General features: G+C 41.1%; 1 protein-coding gene across 3 annotated transcripts in view; it reads right to left on the bottom strand.

The window, feature by feature from the left end:
* LOC111979475 (A-type potassium channel modulatory protein DPP6) overlaps nucleotides 1–26,530 on the bottom strand; it is a 139,359-nt gene that overhangs the window by 52,398 nt on the left and 60,431 nt on the right. Inside the window, exon 1 of one of the 3 annotated variants that reach the window (XM_024010051.1) lies at nucleotides 21,528–21,629. The exons of the other annotated variants lie outside the window; for them this stretch is intronic. Within the exon in view, the coding sequence (XP_023865819.1) occupies nucleotides 21,528–21,587 (60 nt within the window). The 5' untranslated portion in view covers nucleotides 21,588–21,629. Of the gene's footprint in view, nucleotides 1–21,527; nucleotides 21,630–26,530 lie in introns of those variants that run through there. 3 annotated transcript variants of the gene reach the window in all.

Raw genomic sequence — 26,530 nt, 5'->3', positions numbered from 1 at the left:
GAGCGAAAAAAGAAACGTCCCTTTTTCAGGACCCTGTCTTTCAAAGATAATTCGTAAAAACCCAAATAACTTCACAGATCTTCATTGTAAAGGGTTTAAACACTGTTTCCCATGCTTGTTCAATGAACCATAAACAATTAATGAACATGCACCTGTGGAACGGTCGTTAAGACACTAACAGCTTACAGATGGTAGGCAATTAAGGTCACAGTTATGAAAACTTAGAACACTAAAGAGGCCTTTCTACCGACTCTGAAAAACACCAAAAGAAAGATGCCCAGGGTCCCTGCTCATCTGCGTGAACGTGCCTTAGGCATGCTGCAAGGAGGCATGAGGACTGCAGATGTGGCCAGGGCAATAAATTGCAATGTCCGTATGGACAGCTGATCGTCCTCGCAGTGGCAGATCACGAGTAACAACACCTGCACAGGATCAGTACATCCGAACATCACACCTGTGGGACAGGTACAGGATGGCAACAACAACTGCCCGAGTTACACCAGGAACGCACAATCCCTCCATCAGTGCTCAGACTGTCCGCAATAGGCTGAGAGAGGCTGCACTGAGGGCTTGTAGGCCTGTTGTAAGGCAGGTCCTCACCAGACATCACCGGCAACAAAGTCGCCTATGGGCACAAACCGACCGTCGCTGGACCAGACAGGACTGGCAAAAAGTGCTCTTCACTGAGGAGTTGCGGTTTTGTCTCACCAGGGGTGATGGTCAGATTCGCGTTTATTTTCGAAAGAATGAKCATTACACCGAGGCCTGTACTCTGGAGCAGGATCGATTTGGAGGTGGAGGGTCCATCATTGTCTGGGACGGTATGTCACAGCATCATCGGACTGAGCTTGTTGTCATTGCAGGCAATCTCAATACTGTGCGTTACAGGGAAGACATCCTCCTCCCTCATGTGATACCCTTCCTGCAGGCTCATCCTGACATGACCCTCCAGCATGACAATGCCACCAGCCATACTGCTAGTTCTGTGCGTGAGAGGACGTTTCTTTTTTTGCTGASTTTATGTGAGAACAGCACGTTTCTATGATCTGTGGTTAAAMATGATAAGAAGCAAGGTCCTAAAAAATGCTTCTCTGTGACATCACAGGGTAGGATTAAAACTGTGATCAGTGTTGGTGAGTAGTGAACTACATGTAGTTCATCTAGTGATTTAATTACATTTTGCAGTAGCTTGGTGGTAGTTGAACTACATTCACATCTTGGTAGTGTTTTCAGTAGTTAGCTACACTACATGGTAAATTAAAGTAATTAACTACTGGAACTACACACTACTTTCTTTGCAAAAATCTAATCAAATATGGATGAAGTAGGCAAGAATTTCCTTTCTTTTTCGGCATCAGACTTGCCTAATTCTCACTTGAAACACTTTTTGTGTCCCTAATTCTTACTTTCTGTGGGCTAAATCACTTCTGTCAACATCTGACTACAGACTGATCTGTTCTTGCAATTTGTCATCTATGACATTTCAGATTAAGATATGATATTTTTTAATGAAGTACACATGTAGTGAAAAATTGTTCTAAGTAACTTTAGGTAAGTAAACAATATTTTTCTTCAGGGTAGCTTTATTGTATCTTAACTTCTTCCAGTGTGAAGTAATTGATAGCTTGGTAAACTATTTTCAGAGTAGCTTCCCCCAACACTGACATTGATTTTCAAACTCTGCAACAAGTTTCTCGCCCTACGGAGGGTATTTTCTTGCTYCCCCGCGTCACTGTGAATGTCATACAATTTGAAAATCACAGTTAAAAAAAATACTTTTTAACTTAATATTTCTTTTCTACAAAATGTAGAAATGCGCTATCTCACATATGTTGAAAATGGTATTGTGCTGGAGATTGAAAAGTGGTGGAGTTGCCCTTTAAATCTGCTCCATGTTTTGTTTCCAAGCCACGATACTTCTGCGTATCGCGATACTGGTATTGTGGCAACCCTAGTGTGTATGTGTGTTTGCATGTGTGCAACAGTAGCAGTTTCTTATATTATTGTTGCTGCGGAGGCATCTCCCACATATTAAACTGATAGTGAGATAAGGCTGGAGACTGAAATAGAGGAAATKAATCTGCCTGTGTTATCACCTCCTAATGGAAATGCTCCAACTGTGGATTCATCAGGAAATCACTGTCTGCTGCCCTCTGACCTCCGCAAGGAATAAACAAATGAATAGTATGGTCTGCAGATCAAATGTACAGATCAAGGCCCATAGATATCTACAGTACACTGCAAAGGTTCAGGTGAGAATTTATTACAACCAGTCAATCGTCCATTTTGAACACTCAAAGACTTTTGAACACTTTGAAGACAACCTTTGAGAGCCTGGCATCAAGGTTACAGGTGAAGCCAGGTGGACACTACACCACTTTCAAAATCCTAACATCGCTGAGCCTCTCACATTAAACGACTGTCTTTACTGTAGTTTTTTGTCTTGCCAACGCGTGGTGCGCTGTCGCGCACACTAAACGACGTGACACACACTACAAAATTCTTTACTTGGTCGCAAAAACAATTATGTGATTAGATTGTTAACGCAGCTAGAATAAGCTGTGACTCASAGCAGCCTCAAACGTTTTCAGTCAGACATTCACACCTGTCATACAGAGTTCAAATAACATTTTGAATTGAAAAACATTGCTTGGGAACTTCTGAGCTGTAATGATTTGACACTTTGGCTTTGGTTAAAGGCAAGTACCAATGCATACTAGTACTAGTCATCGCTCCTTCTCGAGAGTCTACACATTCTGGGTGAAGCGAAACAACATCATCATCATTTCACTGTCTTCTTCTCTGGTGAGCTCTCATTGGTTTTTGCTGATCACCGTTCTCAAAACRTGACGTTGCACACTACGAGAGCATTGCATATTTCGTGCCGATCAAATCAAACATGTTTGAAAATATCGGGACGTCTGGGACTGCTCAAATACGGGATCGGTAGCCCTCAGAGTGCGTCTCTGACTCGCTCACATTAAACAAGCGTCGGTGACAGCCGCTTGCCCCGAGTAGGCAATGACATGGGGATTTTGTGTTCAATATCAAAAACTTGTCTGGGACAAGTTTGTATGTGTAGTGTACACCAGGCTTTAAAGGTGACTGGTAGCCTAGCGTTAAGAGCGTTGGGCCAGTTACCGAAAGGTTGCTAGTTCGAGTCCCTGAGCCAACTTAGTGAACAATCTGTCGATGTGCSCTTGAGCAAGGCACTTAACCCAMATTTTTCCTGTAAATCGCTCAGGATAAGAGCATCTGCTAAATGACTCAAATTTAAAATGCTATGGCTCARTGATAATAGAACCTACAGCAGAAGTAACATCCCACTGGGCACACACTGGTTGAATCAACATTGTATCCACGTCATTTCAATGAAATTACATTTAACCAACGTTAAATTGACCTCTGTGGCCGGAGGGATATCCAATTACATTCTATTCTAACCGAGGAGCTGRGAAAGTCTTTGCTCAGCAGAACCATACTAGCCATCTTGATGCCAGTCTAAATAGCTTGTGTGAATATTCAATCTCTCCAGTCTGTAGGCTTTTTCRCCCTTTTGCCTCCTCTCTAGTCTCCTGCTCCCTTCTCCTCCTCTCCAGTCTACTCCTTCACTTTACCTCATCAATATGCTCACAGCAGGGCTGTTCAACATGAGTCCAAGGCGGGCCAGTATGAGCCCTGGAGAAGTAAACAAAATTGGGAATATTTCAGAAACATCCTACACCTTACTTCCTGATGGAAATATGCAGGTGTCTTTATACATGCTGCCAACACTAAATCACCTTTTAACAAGAGAGACTCTTTATCTTCTATATATTTMTCTTCTATTTGTTTGTCTGTATTTCACAGTTCTTGTAGCAACCTGTGTGTCAGCCAACAGGTCCTCAGTTCACCGTTTCACCAACACCTGCCAGCTGCTGTTGTCATCTGAAACACCTACCTGGTTACTGCTAGCTACTGTCATTACCATCCATATCTCATCCTCTAGCAACAATAGAACAAACACTGCTGTGACAATATGTGAATTTAGGCACACTGCCTCCACACAAAACGTACCAGGTTGTTTGTGTATGTAGCCTGCAGACACATAGTACCTGTCCTGAATACAAATTATGTGTTGCGTGTTCATACTCCTTTAATGCACTGAAAGAGTCGAACTGATGGCAAAAAAAACACTTTGCCATGTATAAAACATGTAGTCTAATCTGCATAAATTCATTAAATGAGGTTGTACAATATTCTTATGGTGTTCTTCAGCAACTCAACAAAGGGACGAATTTGAGCTAACAAATACTAACTCTACTGAAGTTAATAAAAACGATGTAGGCCTACCAAAACCTCCATTGGCACCAATAACCATCTCACTACAGGAGAACAGACAGAGGCAGAAAAAACTCCTACAGGTGTTCTTTCTGTCCTATCTGCCAACAAGCCATATGCTCCAGCTCTACATTACAAAAACTGTACAAACTCAAACTTTGGCTTTCACCCCAAGAGGTAGACTCACCAAAAGACRGGGTTGAGCCCACAAAGAGTCAAGAATACTTCCTTTGAATGCATGAGAAAGTGCAGAACTCTTGAGTGAGCTTCTTTGGGCATGGCATGGGAATTCTCATGCATTAGGCAGTACTCATGTATTAGCCAGCACGCATTGGGTTTGACAACAATAAGAGGCTCCATCAATAAATGAGGACCAGAGCCATTTTCACCCCTGCTGTTTTTAGCAGACATACACCACACCAAAACAAAGCGCGCCAGCGTAGTCCATCACTCTCTCTCTGTTTCTCTCTCTCTCAATCAAAAAGAGTGGAAAATCACAAGAGGGAAAACAACAGATCTTCTTTCCATCACTTTGCCATCTTCATTCTATTTTCAGGTGTGTGTGCTAAAGTATAAGATTGTGTATCCACCTCACGCTTTATCTCCATCTCTTGCCTAATTCAGACAGAATTRACGGTATGTTTCAGGTTCATATTGTCACGTGTACAAGAACAGTGTAAATGCACAGTTTCTGCAAGCGCTTTACCAACAATGCAGTAATCAATATCCGTAGCACTATAAGATAAAATAAAGTAGAGAAAAGAGAAAAAAAAAGAAGAACAAGAAAAGTAAGCTCGCAACAGTTGAAGTCGAAATTTTACTAACACTTAGGTTGGAGTCATTAAAACTTGTTTTTCAAACACTCCACAAATTTCTTGTAACAAACTATAGTTTTGGCCAGTCGGTTAGGACATTTACTTTGTCATGACACAAGTCATTTTTCCAACAATTATTTACAGACAGATTATTTCACTTATAATTCACAAACACAATCCAGTGGGTCAGAAGTTTACATAACTAAGTTGACTGTGCCTTTAAACAGCTTGGAAAATTCAAAAAATGATGTCATGGCTTTAGAAGCTTCTGATAGGCTAATTTACATAATTTGAGTCAATGGAGGTGTACCTGTGGATGTATTTCAAGGCCTACCTTCAATGTCTGGTTCATCGTTGGGTGCAATTTCCAAACGCCTGAAGGTACCACGTTCATCTGTACAAACAATAGTTACGCAAGTATAATACCTAGGATAGGATAAAGTAATCCTTTAAACCCCCCTTAAAAGAGTTAGATGCACTATGTGTAAAGTGGTTTTTCCACTGGATATCATAAGGTGAATGCACCAATTTGTAAATCGCTCTGGATAAGAGCGTCTGCTAAATGACTTAAATGTAATGTAAATGTAAGTATAAACACCATGGGACCACGCAGCCGTCATACTGCTCAGGAAGGAAACACGTTCTTTCTCCTAGAGATGAACTACTTTCGTGTGAAAAGTGCAAAAAACAATCCCAGAACAACAGCAAAGGACCTTGTGAAGATGCTGGAGGAAACAGGTACAAAAGTATCTATATCCACAGAAAAACAAGTCCTATATCGACATAACCTGAAAGGCCACTTAGCAAAGAAGAAGCMAATGCTCCAAAACCGGCATAAAAAAGCCAGACTACGGTTTGTAACTGCACATGGGGACAAAGATCGTACTTTTTGGAGAAATGTCCTCTGGTCTGATGAAACAAAAATAKAACTATTTGGCCATAATGACCATCGTTATGTTCGGAGGAAAAAGGGGGAGGCCTGCAAGCCGAAGAACATCATCCCAACCGTAGTCTGGGCACAGGGGTGGCAACATCATGTTGCGGGGGAGCTTTTCTTCAGGAGGGACTGGTGCACTTCACAAAATTGATGGCATCATGAGAAAGGAAAATTGTGTGGATATATTGAAGCAACATCTCAAGACATCAGTCAGGAAGTTAATTTGCTTGGTCACAAATGAGTCTTCCAAATGGACAATGAYTCCAAGCAYACTTCCAAAGTTGTGGACAACAAAGTCAAGGTATTGGAGTGGCCATCACAAAGCCCTGACCTCAATCCTATAGAAAATGTGTGGGCAGAACTGAAAAAGCRTGTGCGAGCAAAGAGGCCTATAAACCTGACTCAGTTACACCAGCTCTGTCAGGAGGAATGGGCCAAAATTCAACMAACTTATTGTGGGAAGCTTGTGGAAGCCCACCCAAAACGTTTGACCCAAGTTAAASAATTTAATGGCAATGCTACCAAATACTAATTGAGTGTATGTAAACTTCTGACCCACTGGGAATGTGATGAAAGAAATAAAAGCTTAAATAAATTATTCTCTCTGCTATTATTCTGATATTTCACATTCTTAAAAGTGGTGATCCTAAATGACCTAAGACATGACATTTCTACTAGGATTAAATGTCAGGAATTGTGAAAAACTGAGTTTAAATGTATTTGGCTAAGGTGTATGTAAACTTCCGACTTCAACTGTATATACAGGGGCAGTTCCAGGGTCAGTGCCAATACCATATTTACAATGTSCAGGGATACTGGAGTGGTAGAGGTAGACATGTATAGGGGTAAGGTGACTAGGCATCAGGATATATGATAAATGGAGCAGCAGCAGCATATATGATGATTGTATGTGAGTGTGTGCGCGTGTGCGTGTGTGTGTGTATGATGATTGTATGTGAGTGTGTGTGTGTATGTAGAGTCAGTATGAATGTGTGTGCGTTTTGTGTATGTGAGCCAATTTAAGTGTGTGTGTGTGTGTGTGTGTGTGTGTTTGTGGGGGAATGTGTGCGTGTGTGTGTAGAGTCCTGTGACTGTGCATTTAAGTAAAATAAAAGGGTCAGATGCAAATAGTCCATGCAGCCATTTCGTTAGCTATTTAGCAGTCTTAAAGCTTAGGAATAGAAACTGTTCAGGAGCCTGTTGGTGTCAGACTTGTTACTCCGGTACCACTTGCCAGAGAGAACAGTCTATGGCTTGGATGGCTGGGGTATTTAACAATGTTTCGGGCCTTCCTTTCACACCGCCTGATATAGAGGTCCTGGATGGCAAGGAAACTCGGCCCCAGTGATATACTGAGATGTCCGCACCATCATATGTAGCGCCATGTGATCGAGGGTGGTGCAGTTGCCATTTCAAGCAGTGATGCAGCCAGTCAATATGCTCTCAATGGTGGAGCTGTATAACTTTTTCCTCCCTGTAGACTGTCTCATCGTCATGGGTGATCAGACCTACCACCGTCTTGTCGTTAGCAAACTTSATAATGGYGTTGTAGTCGTGCATGGCCACGCAGTTGTGGGTGAACAGGGAGTACAGGAGGGGACTAAGCACACACCCCTGTGGGCCCCCGTGTTGAGGGTAAACATGGCGGAGGTGATGTTGCCTACCCTCACCACCTGGGGTCGGCCGGTCAGGAAGTCCAGGATCCAGTTGCAGAGGGAGGTGTTCAGTCCCAGGGTCCCTAACTTGGTGACAAGCTTGGAGGGGACTGTGGTGTTGAACGCTGAGCTGTAGTCAATGAACAGCATTCTCACATAGGTATTTCTCTTATCTAGATGGGTGAGGGCAGTGCGGAGCGCAATTAAGATTGCGTTGTCTATGGATCTGTTGGGGCGGTATGCAAATTGGAGTGGGTCTAGGGTGTCTGGGATGATGGAATTGATGTGTGCCTTAAACAGCCTTTCAAAGCACTTCATGTTTACAGATGTGAGTGCTAYAGGGCGGTAGTCATTGTGGCATGAAGCCTTAGAGTTCTTGGGAACAGGAATGATGGTGGTCAGCTTGAGACGTGGGGATACTGACTGGGACAAGGAGAGGTTGWAAATGACCATGAATATGCCTGTCAACTGTTCTGCGTATGCTCTGAGAACATGCCCTGGAATACAGTCCGGTCCTGCCGCCYTGCAAGTGTTGACCTGATTAAAAACCTTACTCATGTGAGGGAAATATTATGTTTATGTATTAAATAAATGCTACAAAGTATCAAATCAATGCTACTTTCTAATAACTAATTAGAAARGTTCATGCAGGTGACTGACTGATCGTGTATGGAGAAATCCTCAYTATCAYTGTTCCTCAACTTGGCAGTACGCCCAGAATATTGCTATGGGAACAACCGAGGTATCTCAGTTTCAAGGTCTCAACTTGGAGAGAGAGAGAACCTCGTGAGGTATTGGTCAGTCATGTGCGAGCCACCGGTAGTGATTCATTARTTATGCTAAATCATGCAAATATAACTTGTCTGTGTATAGCCGTATATAAGACAACTGCTGGGACTGCCCACGCTTGATTGACAGGTGTACTATGGCGCATTGAGTTGGTTGGAACCTCTCCAGCGCTGACAAATAAAGGACGAGTTATTTAAGATTGACTTTGAGTGTCCCTTTGTAAGAATTTCCACGACACACATCGGCCTCGGAGAGCATGAACACCCAGTCCTCTGTGTCCTCTTGCATGGCTTAGTGTTGTTTTCATCTAAGTGTGCATAAAATGCATTGAGTTTGTCTGGTAGAGAGGCACCTTCCTTTGTAATCTGTAATGGACTGTAGCCCCTGCCACATGCGGCAGGCGTTGAAGCCTTTGTATTTTCAAAAGAGTAGAATAGCATATATTGAGTTGAATTGTGTTACTTGTCTGTGGAGTTTATAGGCTACATGGCTATGSCATGCACATGAAATCAATAATTTGTTATTTTGACACGTACATTCCCCTGCCCTGATCACAGTCAACACRTAGTTAGAATATAATGGAATATTAAAGAATAAAATATAAATCATATTTTTCCAACACAACTTGAGTGTCGTGAGAACACGTTGAACCGCTGTCATATAGCAAAAAAGTAGTGCTTGAATGTGCTTTAGAAACCTTAGAATCTGCTCTTTCCGATCATGTAAATAACTTAGAAATCTGACCTGGATGAACCTCTGTAGGATCATTTGGAAAAAATCGCTTTCTTAATCCATGTTTCATATTTCTTTCCTCCACTCTCTCCGCTTTGTTCGATACCATGTACATTGATAGCTTGCTAGCAAACTTCCTCGCCAACTGAAGTTTTAATAGTAGCAGCAGACAGTTATCTAAACAGGACTAATCATAGTAAAATATGCTCAACATAAACATCCAAGAAGATACTGCAGCCTATAGCTTATGCAACTGCAGGAGAACAGGAATAGTGGTTTGCACAGTTGCGCACGGGCTCATCTGGAAAAGAGAGGTTATGTGTAGCTGAAGAAGCTCATTCATATTAACCCATCATTTGTTGGCTAAATATTAGGCCTAATACTGCAGTAAATGAATCATCACCAGCCAATGTGATCACACCATCACATGCTTTCTCTCCTTTTGAACTTCCCACCAGTTATTGTGGTTGAAGACAGACTACTAGCAGTTTGAAGTTGAAGTTAGAAACGTATGCATATTAACCCATTATTTATTAGCTAAATATAAGGGCCTTTAAATATTTACCTGTTGAAGTAAGAAAAAAAATGAAATGGCAGATCTGTGTGTGTTCCCCCAGGCTAAATGCTAAAGCATTTCAGTGACAATAAGAACAGCTCAAGAACAGGACTACATACACTTAAATGAAGATAATAAATGCATTTATTTAAAGCTTTGTGATTGACAAAAACAATTTTGATGTTGGACAACAATAGAATGTTCATRATTTAATGCGTGCCAAAGCCGGTAAGATGAAAGGCGAAGTTTAATACTGAGGCGTTAGCGGGACCTTTAAACATAATACCGCATTTATGACTATCTCGGTTTGCGAATAAAAGCACAGGTGTTGTTACCGGAAATACCTTTCAGATATAAAGGCGGTAAAAAGTTGATGGCATGGTAAAATTGACGGCTTTTCGTCTGTGTATGAATGGGATATTTCTCTCCATATCTCTCTCGCTGTCTCCTTGCTTTCTCCGCTCTCTTTGCTGAAGTGTGAAATGGATCTTTCCTCATCTCTGAGCACCCGGTTTCCACGGTAACCAAGAGAGTCCTGTGCTGTTTTAAAAACGTAAAAGACACACCCTCGMCACGGCCATCGTTGCCATCGGTCCAAACAATTAGCCAAGCAAGGGAAGTTGGCAACGTAAGCCCCTCAGCCCTTGTTTGTGATTGAGTGTGCAAGTGTACAATTCGGTTCACTCCAGGGCCTGAAACGTCCCAYAATTCAATTTGCGATGATTGTACATCCGCTAAGAAAAGTCAGCCAAAACTTAGAACCAACATCAATAAGGAAAAGTCAACATACAAGTGTAAGTAAAAACCAATGTAAATAATTTAGAAATTGTGCTGTTAACGCACATGACCTTTTGGAAAGGTTAGCTAGCGCATACAACCTTCCCTGACATCACACTTATACATTGTCATTTTTGATWTACCTGATATTGTCGGATGGCTAGTATTCAATGTCTGCAGATGCGTTGTCTTCTTGCCAAGATATGAAATGCAATCATAATTGACTGTAGCATTTATAAAGCACACACAACAGCTACCGGTGGTTCCATGATGACTGAAAACACAACCGTGGGACGAATTAGTGACGAATTTCCGGGCAAGGACGGTCCATTTAAAATGAATTCATTCTTCCCTTGCCCTGCAAGTGTCAACTCATCATACGTCATCAGAAGTGTTCACTTAATTTGAGGGCTGAGGGGAGAGGGTTTTTATTTTACGTGTTTGGAATGCAGCCCTGGAAGTCTGAAGAGCGGGGGTGCCATTACTGACAGGTGGATAGGGAGCAGATACATATGGGGTTCATGAAAATGATTGGAGAGTGGAGAGTCAAGGGTCTGAAATACAGGAATACACACTTGAACAAGTGACGAGAAATACAGTACACACTTGAACAGGTGAACAGAAATACAGGAGTGCACACTTGAACAAGTGACCATACAGTCCAAGACAGATTCGCCTGGTATCATTCAAATATCACATAGCCATAGCCTGATAGGGGTCAAGCCCTGCCCTGTGAGTGGCTGGGCACTGACTGACTGGGRTTAACTTCTCCCCTGAAACACCATCATCAAGAAATCATGGGCATTAACTAGTGAGATTAAGAATGCATGCCAGCCCAGCAGGGCATTTAGTAGGGATTGAACTAGGGCACCTGTCTGAGGCTAGTGTGCCACCGCCCGCTGCTCTATTCGGAAACTTGGACCCTTCTGTCCTCCTGCAGTCAATCGAGGTCTGAATAGGACCAAGTCTATTGTCCGAGGATAATGGGCACCAACTGCTCTTTGAATCAGATACCTGCTGTGGACATTATGATAAAGGGGTCAACTGTGATGGGAGGGTATAACATTTATGTTGAAAGATGGGTAGGCCTACAAATCAACGTGTACCCACTCCATTCAATATAGAGTACTGTACTCTGCCATGGCATAACACATTTGATAGCTTAAGAAAAGTACCGGCACACATACTGTTCACGTCAGAAGAGAAAATGTCCTAAAGTTCACTGAAGGGGGTTCACTGAAGTGACTCATAAATAATTGAATAGGTTTTGGCTGGAGTCTAAAGGAGGACAACACAAAGCACTTGTTTTTGTCCTAAGTATTTTACCATTGTATTTCAACACAGTGAAATACAATGGTAAAATACTTAGGACAAAAACAAGTGCTTTGTGTTGTCCTCCTTTAGACTCCAGCCAAAACCTATTCAATTATTTATACCTCAGCCTTTTATTCCTTTCTTTGATTTTTCTTTTGGAATTCATTATTTAATATCTATCTTCACCTAGAGACTGTTCTGTTCTGCTACAGTGATTGCTGTGGTAACCTCCTCCTACATTGGAATGGGAAATTAGTGAGATTCAGAAAAATTATTTGTCACACCCTGATTGGTTTCACCTGTCTTTGTGCTTGTCTCCACCCCCCTCCAGGTGTCGCCCATCTTTCCCATTATCCCCTGAGCATTTATACCTGTTGTAAGAATATGTCGAAGATAAATACACATTGCAGAGGACGAGAGGATTAGAATTAACGATCAATGGAAATAGTTTTTTTTCTGTAATAGGGAATTATTTATCAATGGGTCAGAGACATGGGAGGAGTTTGTCTATACAGTGAGCCTGAAATAGGACACTTGTTATTTGGCCATTGGCCCAGTTGAACAGCAAGGACTTCTAATTGGTCAACCACAGGCTAGGCCTGGGTTATAAAACTACATTCTGTCCCTTTGTTCTGTGGAGAGAACCACAGGAGAGAATCTAAGAGGACAGGGGAGAATGACCGTCTACCTCACCGTATGATTTGTCCTCTTCAAATAAACCTATTTTGTCCCCCTGATTTGCTTTGGGGTCTGTGTTATTAAAGAAAAACATCAACTGCTAACACTGTGTTCTTTGTTTGTCTGTTGCCAGTTAGTCTTGTCTTGTCAGCTCTTACCAGGGTGCTTTCCCGTTTGTTTGTTTCCTAGTTTTCCCGGTTCTGACCATTCTGCCTGTCCTGATCCCAAGCCTGCCTGCCGTCCTGTACCTGCCTGACTCTGACCTGATTGCGAACCTCTACCTGCCCTGACCCCGAGCCTGCCTGCCATCCTGTACCTGCTTGACTCGTGCGTGATTACGAACCTCTGCCTGTCCTCGACCTGCCCTTTGCCCCGTGTTATAATACATTATTGAGAACTGTACTATCCACCTCTTGTGTCTGCATCTGGGTCATATCCTGAGACGTGATATTCTTGTAGACTGTATGAATCCATCACTGACAATGCTGCACAGAAAAGTAATCAGAACATAAAAACATAAAATATTACAGCGCAACTTTGGTTTTAGAAGTGGGGAGGACATAAACTGGAGGGGGGTCTGGGGGTCCTCCCACAGAATTTTCTGGGCATCTACAACTAATTTCCTGCATTTCTACACAATTTATTGAATTTGGCTGCTGACATGATTATGGATCATCCTGAATGAATCGTTAATAATGATTAGTGAGAAATTATAGACGCACACATAAAAAATGCTAACCTCCCCTGTTACTGTAATGGCAATCCACCATTTCTTTTGGGCACAAAATAATCTGAAACACAACCAAAGCAAAATGCAAATGCACCCAACAAACTTGTAGAGTCACAAGCTTGATGTAGTCATTGCGTGCTATGAATGTGGGACCAAATACTTCATTTTGTACTACTTTAATACACATACAAGTGAACTTGTCCGAATACTTTTGTTCCCCTAAAATGGGGGGACTATGTACAAAAAGTGTTTTCATTTCTAAACGTTTCACCCGTTATGGATGAAAATACCCATCGAATGAAAGCTGACAGTTTGCAGTTGAACTTCATAGTCATTGTTTGATTCCAAATAAAAAAAGAAAATAATGCTTCACTGTCCCAATAATTACAGAGGGCACATATCATAGGCCTAATAGTACTCTTTTTACTTGCACATAATATAGCTGGATTGCCCCGTCCTGCCCCTAGGGGTCCACCGCCCTGCAGCGCCTTAAGAATGGCATTGATGTTTAAGGTTAGGTACATTATTGCAACGATTGTGCTTTTTTCGTGAATGCGCTTTTGTTAAATCACCACCCATTTGGCAAAGTTGAAGTAGGCTGTGATTCGATGATAAATTAACAGGCACCGCATTGATTATATGCAACGCAGAACAAGCTAGTTAACCGAGTAATATCATCAACCATGTGTAGTTAACTTGTGATTATGTGAAGATTGATTGTTTTTTATAAGATAAGTTTAATGCTAGCTAGCAACTGACCTTGGCTCCTTGCAGSCACAAGGTCCTTTTGATGCTGCACTCACCTAACAGGTGGTCAGCCTGCCGACACAGTCTCCTCGTGAGATTGCAACTCGCGTAACAGGTGGTCAGCCTGCCACGCAGTCTCCTCGATGGATTGCAACTCGCGTAACAGGTGCAGCCTGCCACGCAGTCTCCTCGTGGATTGCAACTCGCGTAACAGTGGTCAGCCTGCCACGCAGTCTCCTCGTGGATTGCAATGTCTATCAGCCATAATCGGCGATCCAAAAAGGCCTGATTACCGATTGTTATGAAAAACTTGAAATTTGGCCCTAATTAATCGGCCATGCCAATTAATCAGTCGACCTCCACTGTGCACCATGACAGTGAAGTCTGTAGAGCTGTTTATGTCATTACACTACTAGCTCAGCACTGGGAATAAATATATGTTTTCAGTTAAGTCAAACAGCAGTTACCTTGCCATATCATCAGTCAAATATACAGTAGCTCGTTTTTATCTGCTTGCTTTTTACAACAAAAGTACCAACACACACAGACAACAGTTGTCTCTGTTCGCACGCTCTGTGGAGTCCATCCGCACCGGTCTCTAAATCCAGCCGACTGAAACCACCAACAAGCCTACCCGACCGCTCTGAGCGTCCGCCATGGTCCATAAAGACAACTATATGCCGCTTTAGGTATCACAGTGCAATGATAAAACTGCGGGGGACAAAAAATGCAATTTCAGAATGTGGGGAGCGGGGGGGGGGGGTTAGGTTCCTCCGTCCCCAGTGAAAAATAATATGAATAAGGTCTTTTGCTTTCCTGTGTATGTGTGTGGTGTGTGTGTGTGGTGTGTGTGTGTGTGTGTGTGTGTGTGTGTGTTGTGTGGTGTGTTGTGTGTGTGTGTGTGTGTGTGTGTGTGTGTGTGTGGTGTGGTGTGTGTCGCTGTGTGTGTGAAGCGCCCGCACCTGCACGTGCGTGTGTGCCTGCACTTCCTCTTCAGTTACAGACAGTAAAGTTCTATTTGATCTTGAGAAAAAAGGAACAGTGTGTGTACCGTCTATAAGACTGACTGCAGGAGGTCTTTCAGCTTGTGTTACTGACAGAAAAGTGAACCCACACCCTCACTGCAGCAAACTGTATGTCTATATCTCCACAGATGTACCATCAAGGGCCATGCACTGACTGCAAACACAAACATCTAGATACCTCTCATTTTTGACTTCTCAACAACAGAAAAGCACTTCCCAAACACACAGAAACATAGCTTTAATCCTGAGTCATTTCGGAAAGGCATTATTTTCAAAGGAATGCAAGCAGCAGAACCTGTCAAGGCGACAAGACGAAAGATAATTGGTTTATGCATTTTCAACTGTTTGAATGAATTTCCAATTGAAACTTGATCCCAGAGAAAGCACCTGACGAAAAACAAATCTCTTAATATGTTTGCTCAGAGGTGACTATGTAATACGCAGGTGGTCTGTTTGGGCATAATTGAAAGTTGATTGATTTCCAGGATGACCTTTCTAAAGCTAATTGCTCAGTTTGGGGCACAACAAACATACTGTAGATGGAGAGGAATCTAGTATGCTCTCTGTGGAATGTWTAATAACTAGATATGCCTGGTTTATGAGTATGAGATATGCTTTACGGATATGACTGAGACTGCCATGGTGGCCAGAGTGCATCAATACAGCATGACTCATATTCAAAGATCAATAAATAAGTCCTTTGAGTAATTCATCTGTGCAAACGTAGGAAGCAACACACTTCTCAATGAGCGTGGGGGGGATGAAGACATTATAAGACATCACCTTGAACTAATTGAGAGGAGGTAACAATGAACAAGGTTGGAGACACTTATTATAGTCTTATAAAAGTACAGCTTTAGAAAGAGAAATCTTACAGCTTAAAAGTGAGGCGGCAGATTGCATCAGAATGGCGTCTCGACTTGGATTAAAAGTTATTTTCATCATCTAAACCAAAGAGTCATATCATATGTAATGATTTACACATAGGGAATTGTAATGAACAAAGAGATGACTATGACATTGGGAATTTTGTTAGGATCTTGGCTATGCATCAATGTGTTGTCTGGTCCTTTTGGAGCAGACCTACATTTGTGTGGGACCAAACATGGAAAAATATTCTATGCACATTTCAATGTGAGTGAAAATCGAAGGTGAATAATGATCTTTGAGAAAAGAGAGACTAGTCTTCAAAGAGTTTACTGAAAACCTTAAGGGTAGGCAGCGTTACATTGTCTTCAGGGGTAACTTTGCCTCAGTAATTACATTCACTATTCTTTTTCAAACGAAGGCCCCTGTGAAACCTGTGTCAGACAAGACTACATTCTTCCCAACATCAAAACAGACTGACTGATAGATGGCATGAAGTTGATACTCAAAAGCTTAGGAGTGTATGAGACAGAACCTTGAGGGTTCAATTGGTGAACAGTAAAGCTGAGTGGTTCTGCRGACATTTTTATATCAATATCAAATCATTTCTGGGTAACAATGAAGTACCTTACTGTGATTATTTTAAATTWAAATGGTCAAAATGAAACAAAAATAGCTTCTAAGCAAAGATCAATTTCTCAAGAAAGATTTGTGCTAGGACTGTCTGGGAGTGGTCTGAGTGGGGAGGGGAAATGAGCTGTTATTGGTAGAAATGAGCTCCTTATTGGTCTATTCACTAATTTAGTGCATTGTGGTCACCGTGGAAGGCCAAAACTCCATCCCACCAAAACATGCTGAAATTTCAGGCTCTTTTCACACAGCTCTTACACTAAAAGGGCATTATCATAATTGTAACAATTTCACAGTATTATTCTAACCTTATAGTGTGAAAATATATATAAAACAATGGAAATTCACATTCTTGACTGCACTAGGCCTTTAAGGGTAATATAATCAGGCACTTAAACTATTATAATCATATTTTGTCCATGTGAGTGAATGTATTGCATCCATTCCCAAATACTGAGGAATTAAATCTATTCTTACAGAACAACATAGTGTATATTATATATTGAGAAGGTTATCCTTGACCAGCCACCTGTACAGACCAACAGACAAGCAAACAAGCAGAGCAACTGAAGGCACCGAGACAGGCAGCTTTCCCATTTTGGCTAGAGGGAGAAGTTAACCAGCGTCACCATAGAAACAAGGCTAAAAGTCTGGCATAGACCAGGACGATGTCCATTAATAAGAATGAATTCTGCGGCACAACACAACAATTACCAATGTTTCCATCCAAAAACAAGAGAGGGTGTTGTTTGAATTCCAGGGTAATGTAACCACCCTGCCAAGACGAAGTAGCACAGTTTCAGAGGAGAGTAAGTGGGAGGTATAAAGACGTTCTATGCAATACGTTCTATGCCTCTAGTGTATAAGATGAGAAAAGCAAATGTGTGTGTGGCCAAAAGAAAGGGCTTAGACAAGTTGACCTTACTTCTTCTTGGTCTCCAGAATTGCTCATTCTCTGATATGATTTCAGAAACCAAATGTGCCTAGCACCAGTGTTATCTAGCTAGGTACTATTTAGTATTCATGGGAATATTGCCGGTTAGCTGTGAAGCACCGATAGCTGATAAGAGTGCAGGCTAGCCAGTGGACCATGAAGCATTGAGATGTGTCCCTCGTCTAACACCCTTACCTCAGCCACTGCCTCCAAGAATCTGCTCTTATTGAGTTTACTTTTAAATTATTCAAACTTACAGTACTGTCCATAGCCAACAAAGAGTTTTTAGAAGTTGTGAGAGATACCAAAAAAAGCAGCAATGTTATTTATATAGCTGAGCAAAGATACAGACTGTACAAAAGGCTATGAAGAAGGCCAGTGTCTGTCCTTGTTGATATGTAAGTACATCTTTTCATATCTTTCACATGTTTATGTCTGAAGACGCACTCTGTGACGATAATGTCATCTTTCATGTTTATTCTAATTAGTAGTTTATACTGTGAGCTAGCTCCCGTTTTCAGTGTCATACAATTTCGGACATTTAGCCTTGTATTTGCATCAGATTATGTCCCCTCGTACTTTGTTTATATGCCCTGTAATTATATAGATGTATGCTATATTGTTTATGCGGTTATTACATTGGATTTCGCTGTTTAGAAGTATTCAAGTTCATTGTACAGTTGAAGCCCTGTACTGAAGATTGCGGTGCTATGCTTTGCAGTATACTGTAAGTGCAGCGGCACCCCTTTGATCTCTAATTAGTGTAGTCACGTTGTATGGTGCTGTATTGTCTTTTATAAAACGGGTTGTTTGCATTCTGGATGCTGATAGGAACGTTCCATCTGTACTGTATTGGCTATCACAGACACACCTATGCCTACTAACAGTTCCATCTGAAAATGATCATTCTTCAACCATTCTCCATAAGAATATCATGTTTATGTTGCTGTCCGAATCATCTCTTGTATTTATCTAAACTTGCACATTATTTCCCCTTGCTTCTAGGCTAGCATTTAGTTTGGTACTGTCTGCCTGTCYGATATTTCAATTTAGAATTTTGTACCATGCATAAAGTGAATGGTGCCCCGACGAGACAACTTTTTCTTAGCCAGTCAAAACAACGCATTAACGTCACTATCATGGACATATCCAAGTAAATGCCAATAGAAAAAAAGGTCAAACCCGCGAAAATGCAGCTAGTGTCCTGTCATTCCAGGGTCAATGTTTGACGTGACTGAGTTAGCTGAAGTTGGTTGGCTAGCTAGCTAAGAACGTTATCCAGCCTGGAAGAATGAAATTGTATGAATTGACGTATCAAAATAAAATTTGAATGAATTACATATTTTCATTGTTATTTGAATATGTTGGTAACAGTTTTATAGAAGCAATAAGGCATGCGAGGCAGTGTTGTATCATGAATACAGTCACCGGTATATGGGTTGACGGAACAACGCCATTTACTTGTGACTGTATTCATGATACAACACTGCCTCGCGTGCCTTATTGCTTAAGTATAGCATTAAGCCATTATAGCCATGTTATTATTACATGCATATTGCTTCTAGTATAGTGAATTAGATATTGTATTATGTATATATCTGTCATTCACGATTGTATCTTTCTTTGTCTCTTTACTTGCAGACCACGCACACACTCTTAGTTATCACAAGCTGTCAATCAAAGCCTTAAAGTGCCCTGGCACATGTACTACATACAATGTGCTGTGATGTTCCGTGCCTGTACTGTGAATCTTCAGAGTCATTAAACCACCTCGACCGCAATCCTCTGTCTTGTCTGTGCTCTTACCAGCACACGGGAGCTGTCCACCAAAGTCCTCAGTTACACAGACGAATGGAGAAACATTAGTGATTACATTATTCTATGATATTCAGAAGTCCAACCATTCTTCAGTTCTCAATTGCATTCTCAATTGAGTATTCCAATTGAGAATGCAAACAGCCAATACCATGCCAGCCTGGAGAATTCATTAGAACAGGAGAAGTTTGACCTTTCTCCTGGGTCTTGATTACTGGAATGTTCAGCAAGTGTTGGGTACAAYCTCTGAAGAGATAGATACATCCAGAGACTCCCCACACTGACTCACCTTTGAATGATCCAGCAAAAATCGAAAGACTATTAGCAAGACGATCCTTTGACTTCCAATTTTGCATACCGGCAGCCACAGGGAAACCAAGTGAATTGTGTTAAACAATTCAGATATTTATCTTCCAACAAYATCTGAGAAACAGAAACTCACCAGATTATTGAGAAGTAAATAAAACACTATCTATAGAGGATATTGGAAATTAACGAACTGTAGATGAATCTCCAGACAGACAGACACTTCATCCTTTCATCCCTTCATCAATCAAACAGTCATATTGAAATGTGATTATGTTCATGTGATGTTCTGTTGAACTACTCAGTACACAAACACAATTTCATGTTAATCCCACCCAGGAACAAATTATCAGTGCAGACACTACAGAAATATCCATTCAAAACTATACAGAGGTCTGGGCTAAAATCAGAATCACTGCAGTTGTTAAGGTCACACACACACGCACGTGGCAAGCGCACACACATGCACAAACACACAGAATTATTGCCATTGGTCCTGAAGCACTGTTACTCTGGTATCATGTTGTCTAAAAGCAACACATCGATGATGGTTCTTTATTAGCCTTGACAAGTCCAAGTATATAATATACAGAATTCTCACTCATACATTTCTCTGTATTGACTAATCATACATTTCTCTGTACTGACTACTCATATATTTATCTGTATTGACTACTCATACATTTCTCTGTATTGACTACTCATATATTTATCTGTATTGACTACTCATATATTTCTCTGTATTATTTATTATATTTCTCTGTATTGACTACTCATACATTTCTCTGTATTGACTACTCATACATTTCTCTGTATTGACTACTCATATATTTCTCTGTATTGACTTGTCACGTTCCTGACCTGTTTTCTGTTGTTTTTGTATGTGTTAGTCGGTCAGGGCGTGAGTGTGGGTGGGCATTTCTATGTTATGTGTTTCTATGTTGGTAAATGGGTGACCTGATATGGTTCTCAATTAGAGGCAGGTGGTTTTCATCTCCTCTGATTGAGAACCATATTAAGGTAGGTGGTTTCACATTGTTTGTTGTGGGTGGTTGTTTCCTGTGTCTGTGTTTGTCGCGCCACACGGGACTGTTTCGGTTTGTTTGTCCGTTCGTTCGTTTTGTGTAGTCATTTTTCCTGTTCGTGCGTTCTTCGTTACATGTAAGTTCTTACGTCCAGGTCTGTCTACATCGTTTTGTTATYTTGTGTATAGTGTTCGTTTCGTGTTTTCTCTCTTCAAAAAATAAAAGAAGATGTATTATTCACACGCTGCGCCTTGGTCCAATCTCTCACCGCAAGAGGATCGTTACATGACTACTCATATATTTCTCTGTATTGACTACTCATCTATTTCCATTTCCTCATATTTTTCTACATTAAAATACGAACGAATATTAAAACAGAAGTTTAGCTTGACTATGATTTACACCAACTTCCAACAAAACCCTTAAAGTTAGGCATGTATGGTCTACAATGTTCCATCCGTGCAAATACGTGAACATAGACATCAGTGAGCAGCAATATATTAACATCAGGTTGGGTAGGATTGTGTTTCTTTATTGTCATTTTTTAAAACATAAATTATGAAAGCTTTAAAAACGATACCCATAGGATTTTATAAAACTCAATATGCAGCGGCAGCCTACTGTGAGAAAAAACAGAGTAAAGCTTTAAAATATTCTGATGTCTGCATGAGAAATCTATTAGGCTATAAACTGTCAGTGAGCAGCGAAAAGGATCGGACCCAAGCCCTCACTGCCAGAGCAAACATCTGTAGCCTATCCTGACCGTGTCTTGAATAAACGGTGCAGTTTCTTTTCTTAAAACGTATTTGAAATAGTATATTAGCAAATTAATCTATGATTTATGAATAACCCATACGCTAGAATAAAAGCCATACCTGCTCTTCTTGCTTTTGAGTCACTTTCACCGGCGCATTTGGCTCCTTGGGAGAAGTCATGATAACTAACTACAGCAGTGAGATCACAGCTGTCAAGCCCAAACAGACAGGTGCAGAGTGCTGCGAACCGTGCCGCGCTTTCAATTTCAATGGAGAGAGAGAGAGAGAGAGAGAGAGAGAGAGAGAGAGAGAGAGAGAGAGAGAGAGAGAGAGAGAGAGAGAGAGAGAGAGAGAGAGCTCAAAAACACACCAATCCTCAGAGATGTGACACAGATGACACCCTTTCTTGTCTTTACAGCAATGAAGGAGAAAATTAGTAGAATTCAGTAAACCAATCATCACTGCACCTGACTGCAAACAATAGAATAGCTTCAGTGAGGAGAGATTGACATTTGGTGAGCGGTCGAGCAATTCAGCTTTGCCTCCTTCCTCTTGTGTATCATTATCATCATCATCAGCATCACACCTGTTCTCTGATCACTTCTGGACCAGTGATGCTGCTACTGAATGTGACTGATGAAACTTAGAGGGTAAATAAAACATGTATTTCCAATATCCCCCTGCAGTAATTATATGGGAGATTGATGATGAGGGTAAAAGCGAAATGGTTAGAAGAAAAAAATAAAGATTTCTTAGGTCTTGTTTTGCTGATCTTTTGTCTTACTTTATATGAATAATTCAATATTTTTAATTGAACTCAAGAGTCATCTACACTGTGCAACTAAGGTGTTCTCTGAATGATGCAACTATGCAAATAGGGTTGGAAAGGAAAGCGAAAATTACAAACACAAAAAATACAGGATTCATAAACACCATCATTGCACTTCCTTAAAATCTTTCTAATTTTGTCTCTCTCTTACAATCTTTAATTTATTTTCTGTAACACAATTAAGCCCAACTAATGAGACAATCCTTAATTTTTTATCACATTGACATTGTTAATTAATGTTGGCTCTGTTCCTTATCCACTCCTCCTCTCCTCCTCTCCTCCTCTCCTCCTCTCCTCCTCTCCTCCCTCCTAACTCTTCGCAAGTCTTAGGCTAATGAATGTTGAACCACGTTTTGCCCTCTATACTGTCCTGTGGTCCCTGTGCTGCCATTGTGTGCAGTGCCAGTGTCTGTTGCTTCGTGTTGTTTTCCCCATAGTACTCATGGAAGCACACAGTTCTGTCATTCAACCACAGAGCCTAATTTTAGAAGTCTGCCAGCCCAGCCATCACCTCCTCCCCAATGAGCTGTGAGGACTGAGGAGCCTTCCGCTCTGAGACCTAATGTGTCACAACCTATTCAGCTCACTTTGAGCAGCCAGCACCCCAGCCCTATCGCCAGCACTGAATCACGGGTCTGCATTGTTGGTGAAGTTGGTTAAAGTTTTAAGAATGAGAATATGAGGCCTGAAATGACCTGGGTTATTAGCCTTTTATTATTATGCTTTGCAGGTTGTTCTTTATCCATTTAAAGTGGTTCCAGTTGTTCATGCAATCATTTAGATCCACAGATTATGAGCCACTGGTGCTACAGAATTGAGTGAGAATTTCAAGAAGTTTAAAAGATTGGACTTTTCCTAACTTTATAAACTACTAATCATGTAGTCCGGTGGTCTGGTAAATAATATTGTGTACTGATTTAATTGATAAACAGCTAATCTATTTGCAGGTTGAGGGAACACATATCCTCACCTCTTGAGAGAGATACCGAAGGTAAGGAGAGCTGAAACCTGAACTAGAAAGCGATAACAACAAACATTTATACAGGTCATTTAGTCTAATTAATATGGCCTCCAGCGGGGTTACTGCTGCATTCTGATTAGCCAAGATTAATGTTTGTGATGCTGACCATTGACAAAAGGCATTTTTGATAATGATTCAGTGATCTGGTGGTCCCTCTGTTGATGCCCCCATTCAGAGGTCAGAGAGTAATCGACAGTGACCGGTCTAACAAATGGGGCTTAGTTTTGGGAAACGTTATTACTTCTCCTCGTTATTTATGAGCTATGCAGACAACAGCAATGGGTCTTGAATGGATTACACCTCTCAAACCAATCTATAAACATGTGTTTACTCTTCAAGACCTCAGAGAACAAGCTGAATCATCGTAATGATGTTTGTACTAATTACTAAGCAGAGTAGGCACCTCCTCCCRTCTCCTAAAGATAAATATGGTTTTATAAAGCATACATGGAAATCTAATTTAACGAGTATCATTTATTTATATATATTCCATTTATCAGATTTACATATGGGTGGCACCGGAAATCTAACCCTGGTGATGCAAACTGTCAATCAAAGCCTTAAAGTGCCCTAGCCAATGTACTACATACAATGTGCTGTGCTGTTCTGTTCTGTGCCTGTACTGTGAATCTTCAGAGTCATGAAACCACCTCGACCATAATCCTCTGTCTTGTCATCTGTGCCCTTACCAGCACTAGGGAGCGAACACTGAGTAAAACCTAACATAAAGAATATACGGTCCAACTGAGCTATACAGGACCTCATTTATGAAGCACTCACAATAAATACACATAATTAATATCACCATTCTACAGAGCATTCTTCAAATCAAATCAAACTTTATTTGTCACATGCGCCGTAAAGTGTAGACTTTACCATGAAAAGCTTACTTACAAGCCCTTAACCAACAGTGCAGTTCTTCCACAGTAAGTTGAGTCTGAATACAAAGTGTGTGGCGACGCAGCCCCTTGAGAAACACTGTTGTATAGTAGTACTCCCACATGCACTATAAATAGTTTCCTTCCCATCAGACACTCTGTTTGTACTGGGCTGCCTGCATCTCACTCACTCTGTGGAACGTCTCTGAAAACTCCATAGAGATATCTCTAAAGGGAGATCCCGGTAGTACATCCTGCATGCCTACTTATTTCTATTAAACTGATGCTCTTCTCACGCTCATGGAAAGCATACTCCCTGTTAATGTAGATTCAGAGCCAATCTCAGCAGAGTGACTGCCCTCTTGCACCAGTCAAATGTGGGGAAATGGTAAACTCGCCCCTCTAGAGAGTAGAGTAAACCTGACTCAGTGATGGGAGCTTGAAATAGAAACAAACCAATATTAGTGAGGAACTTGTGTCGGCTATGTGTGTGTGTAGGTGATAACTCCATGTATAAACATATTTCCTAGTTCTATAAACATAGTTCGCTCCTAATATTGATTCAAGGAGATGTCATATTTTCAAAATATTGTTGTATTGTGTTTTTATTTTATTTTACCTTTATTTAACTAGGCAAGTCAGTTAAGAACAAATTCTTATTTACAATGGCCTCCCGGGGAACAGTGAGTTAACTGSCTCGTTCAGGAGCAGAACAACAGATTTTTACCTTGTCACCTCAGGGATTCGATCCTGACCTAAAGCTCTAACCACTAGGCTACCTACTGCCCCATATTAACATATTCCCTTTTCCAAACTTGCACTGCCTGAATCAAATCAGTCTTTTTGCAAAGAGAAAACATCAATATGCCTCATACAATTTGGCTATTGGAATCATAACTAAATAATATTTCATCAGGGAGTGTGTGTTTGTTCAAAACGTATTTTAATAACCACATAATAAACCTTTATTTATGGACAATATTGTCATGGAAACTAAGTACACATGTAATGTGTAGTGAAAAAGGTAACCTTGAGCTACYCCGGAACTAGTCTAGTCAATATCTGCGTTTTCATAAAGCATACGGTAAAAGCAGAACGATAGGATTGTTAACCCTGGCAGCACAGCCAGCCAGGTAAGACAACGGTGAGAACTGGGAAACTTCAGATAACGCTGAAATGTGTGGATATTTTAACTGACGGGGCCATACTTCAGTGACACCAAAGGTAAGATGACAGGAGAGGTATCTCAACATTTCAGCCCCACCATGAACAATCAGTGATGGACAGCAGTTTTCAGAACCAAAAAATTGTAAACTGTGGACAGCTCCCATTGACAGATTTCAGCACCACATGAGATGGACAGCTTAATTGACAGATTTCAGCACCACATGAGATGGACAGCAAACGCACCGCTTCACTGGCAGCAGTGGAAGATTTCAGCAGATCAGTGCAAGGTATGCTGTGGAACTAGCTCCTTCTATAGCTCCTCAAATCAATCAAACATAGCTTGTCATAACCAAACAGCTATACTCATAATCTGTTTGACATCTGTAGCATACACTATGCAGCATACACTATTTCAAACAGGTTGTTGCTTAACAAATGTACAAAATGGTAAATAGATAAAAATGAATAAATCTCATAATTAGGGAAGAATTCAGAATACTGCAGTGACACAATGCAAGGTGTGTATAAGACTTAAAACTTCTCTCTCTTCACCCTGTTTTCTGTTACTTACATTAATACATGCCCTCTAGTCATTCACTGAGGCACCGAAACACTGCTAAAAGATAAAGCAAATGGATCCTGAATATTCAGTTTCCCAATCATTACCTACAATTTATTTGGAACCACATTGCTTTACGGACAGAGGGATGTGGTTGCATTTGGACCATAAACACTGTGCATTAAAAACAAAACACTGCTGATACAGTGGAGTGGGCTAGACAACAACAGACAGGCCGAGCCAAACGACAGCAGAGCCTCAGACACAGTGACGGGTGGAGGGATTGATTATCACAGCCGAGGTAGGTGCCTGGCAACATCTATCTTCATCCTCCAGCAGACAGGGGGGAGCAACAACAGAACAGACATTCACATTTAATTGGAGAAATCTAACAATGATGGGTCAGGGGAGGCCAGGGGAGACTTTTCTAGCCGTTTGAAAATGAAAATACCATTAGGCATCTAAGCATGCATACACAATGGCTGTCTGGAGCTACATTTTGGTTGATTTATTCCTATTATGTTTCCTCTTCGTCCAAGAACACAATTATAGCAGTGGTCCTAATACTAGAACCTTCATATTGTGTTGACCAGCATGTCAGTCCATGATCAGTCAATCCACAGTGCTACACCAGCATGTCAGTCCATGATCAGTCAATCCACAGTGCTA

The sequence above is a fragment of the Salvelinus sp. IW2-2015 genome, linkage group LG19, assembly GCF_002910315.2.
Source record: "Salvelinus sp. IW2-2015 linkage group LG19, ASM291031v2, whole genome shotgun sequence".
Taxonomy (NCBI): domain Eukaryota; kingdom Metazoa; phylum Chordata; class Actinopteri; order Salmoniformes; family Salmonidae; genus Salvelinus; species Salvelinus sp. IW2-2015.
Note: the sequence above shows the minus strand (reverse complement) of the source record. Positions and strands in the feature narration are given on the sequence as shown.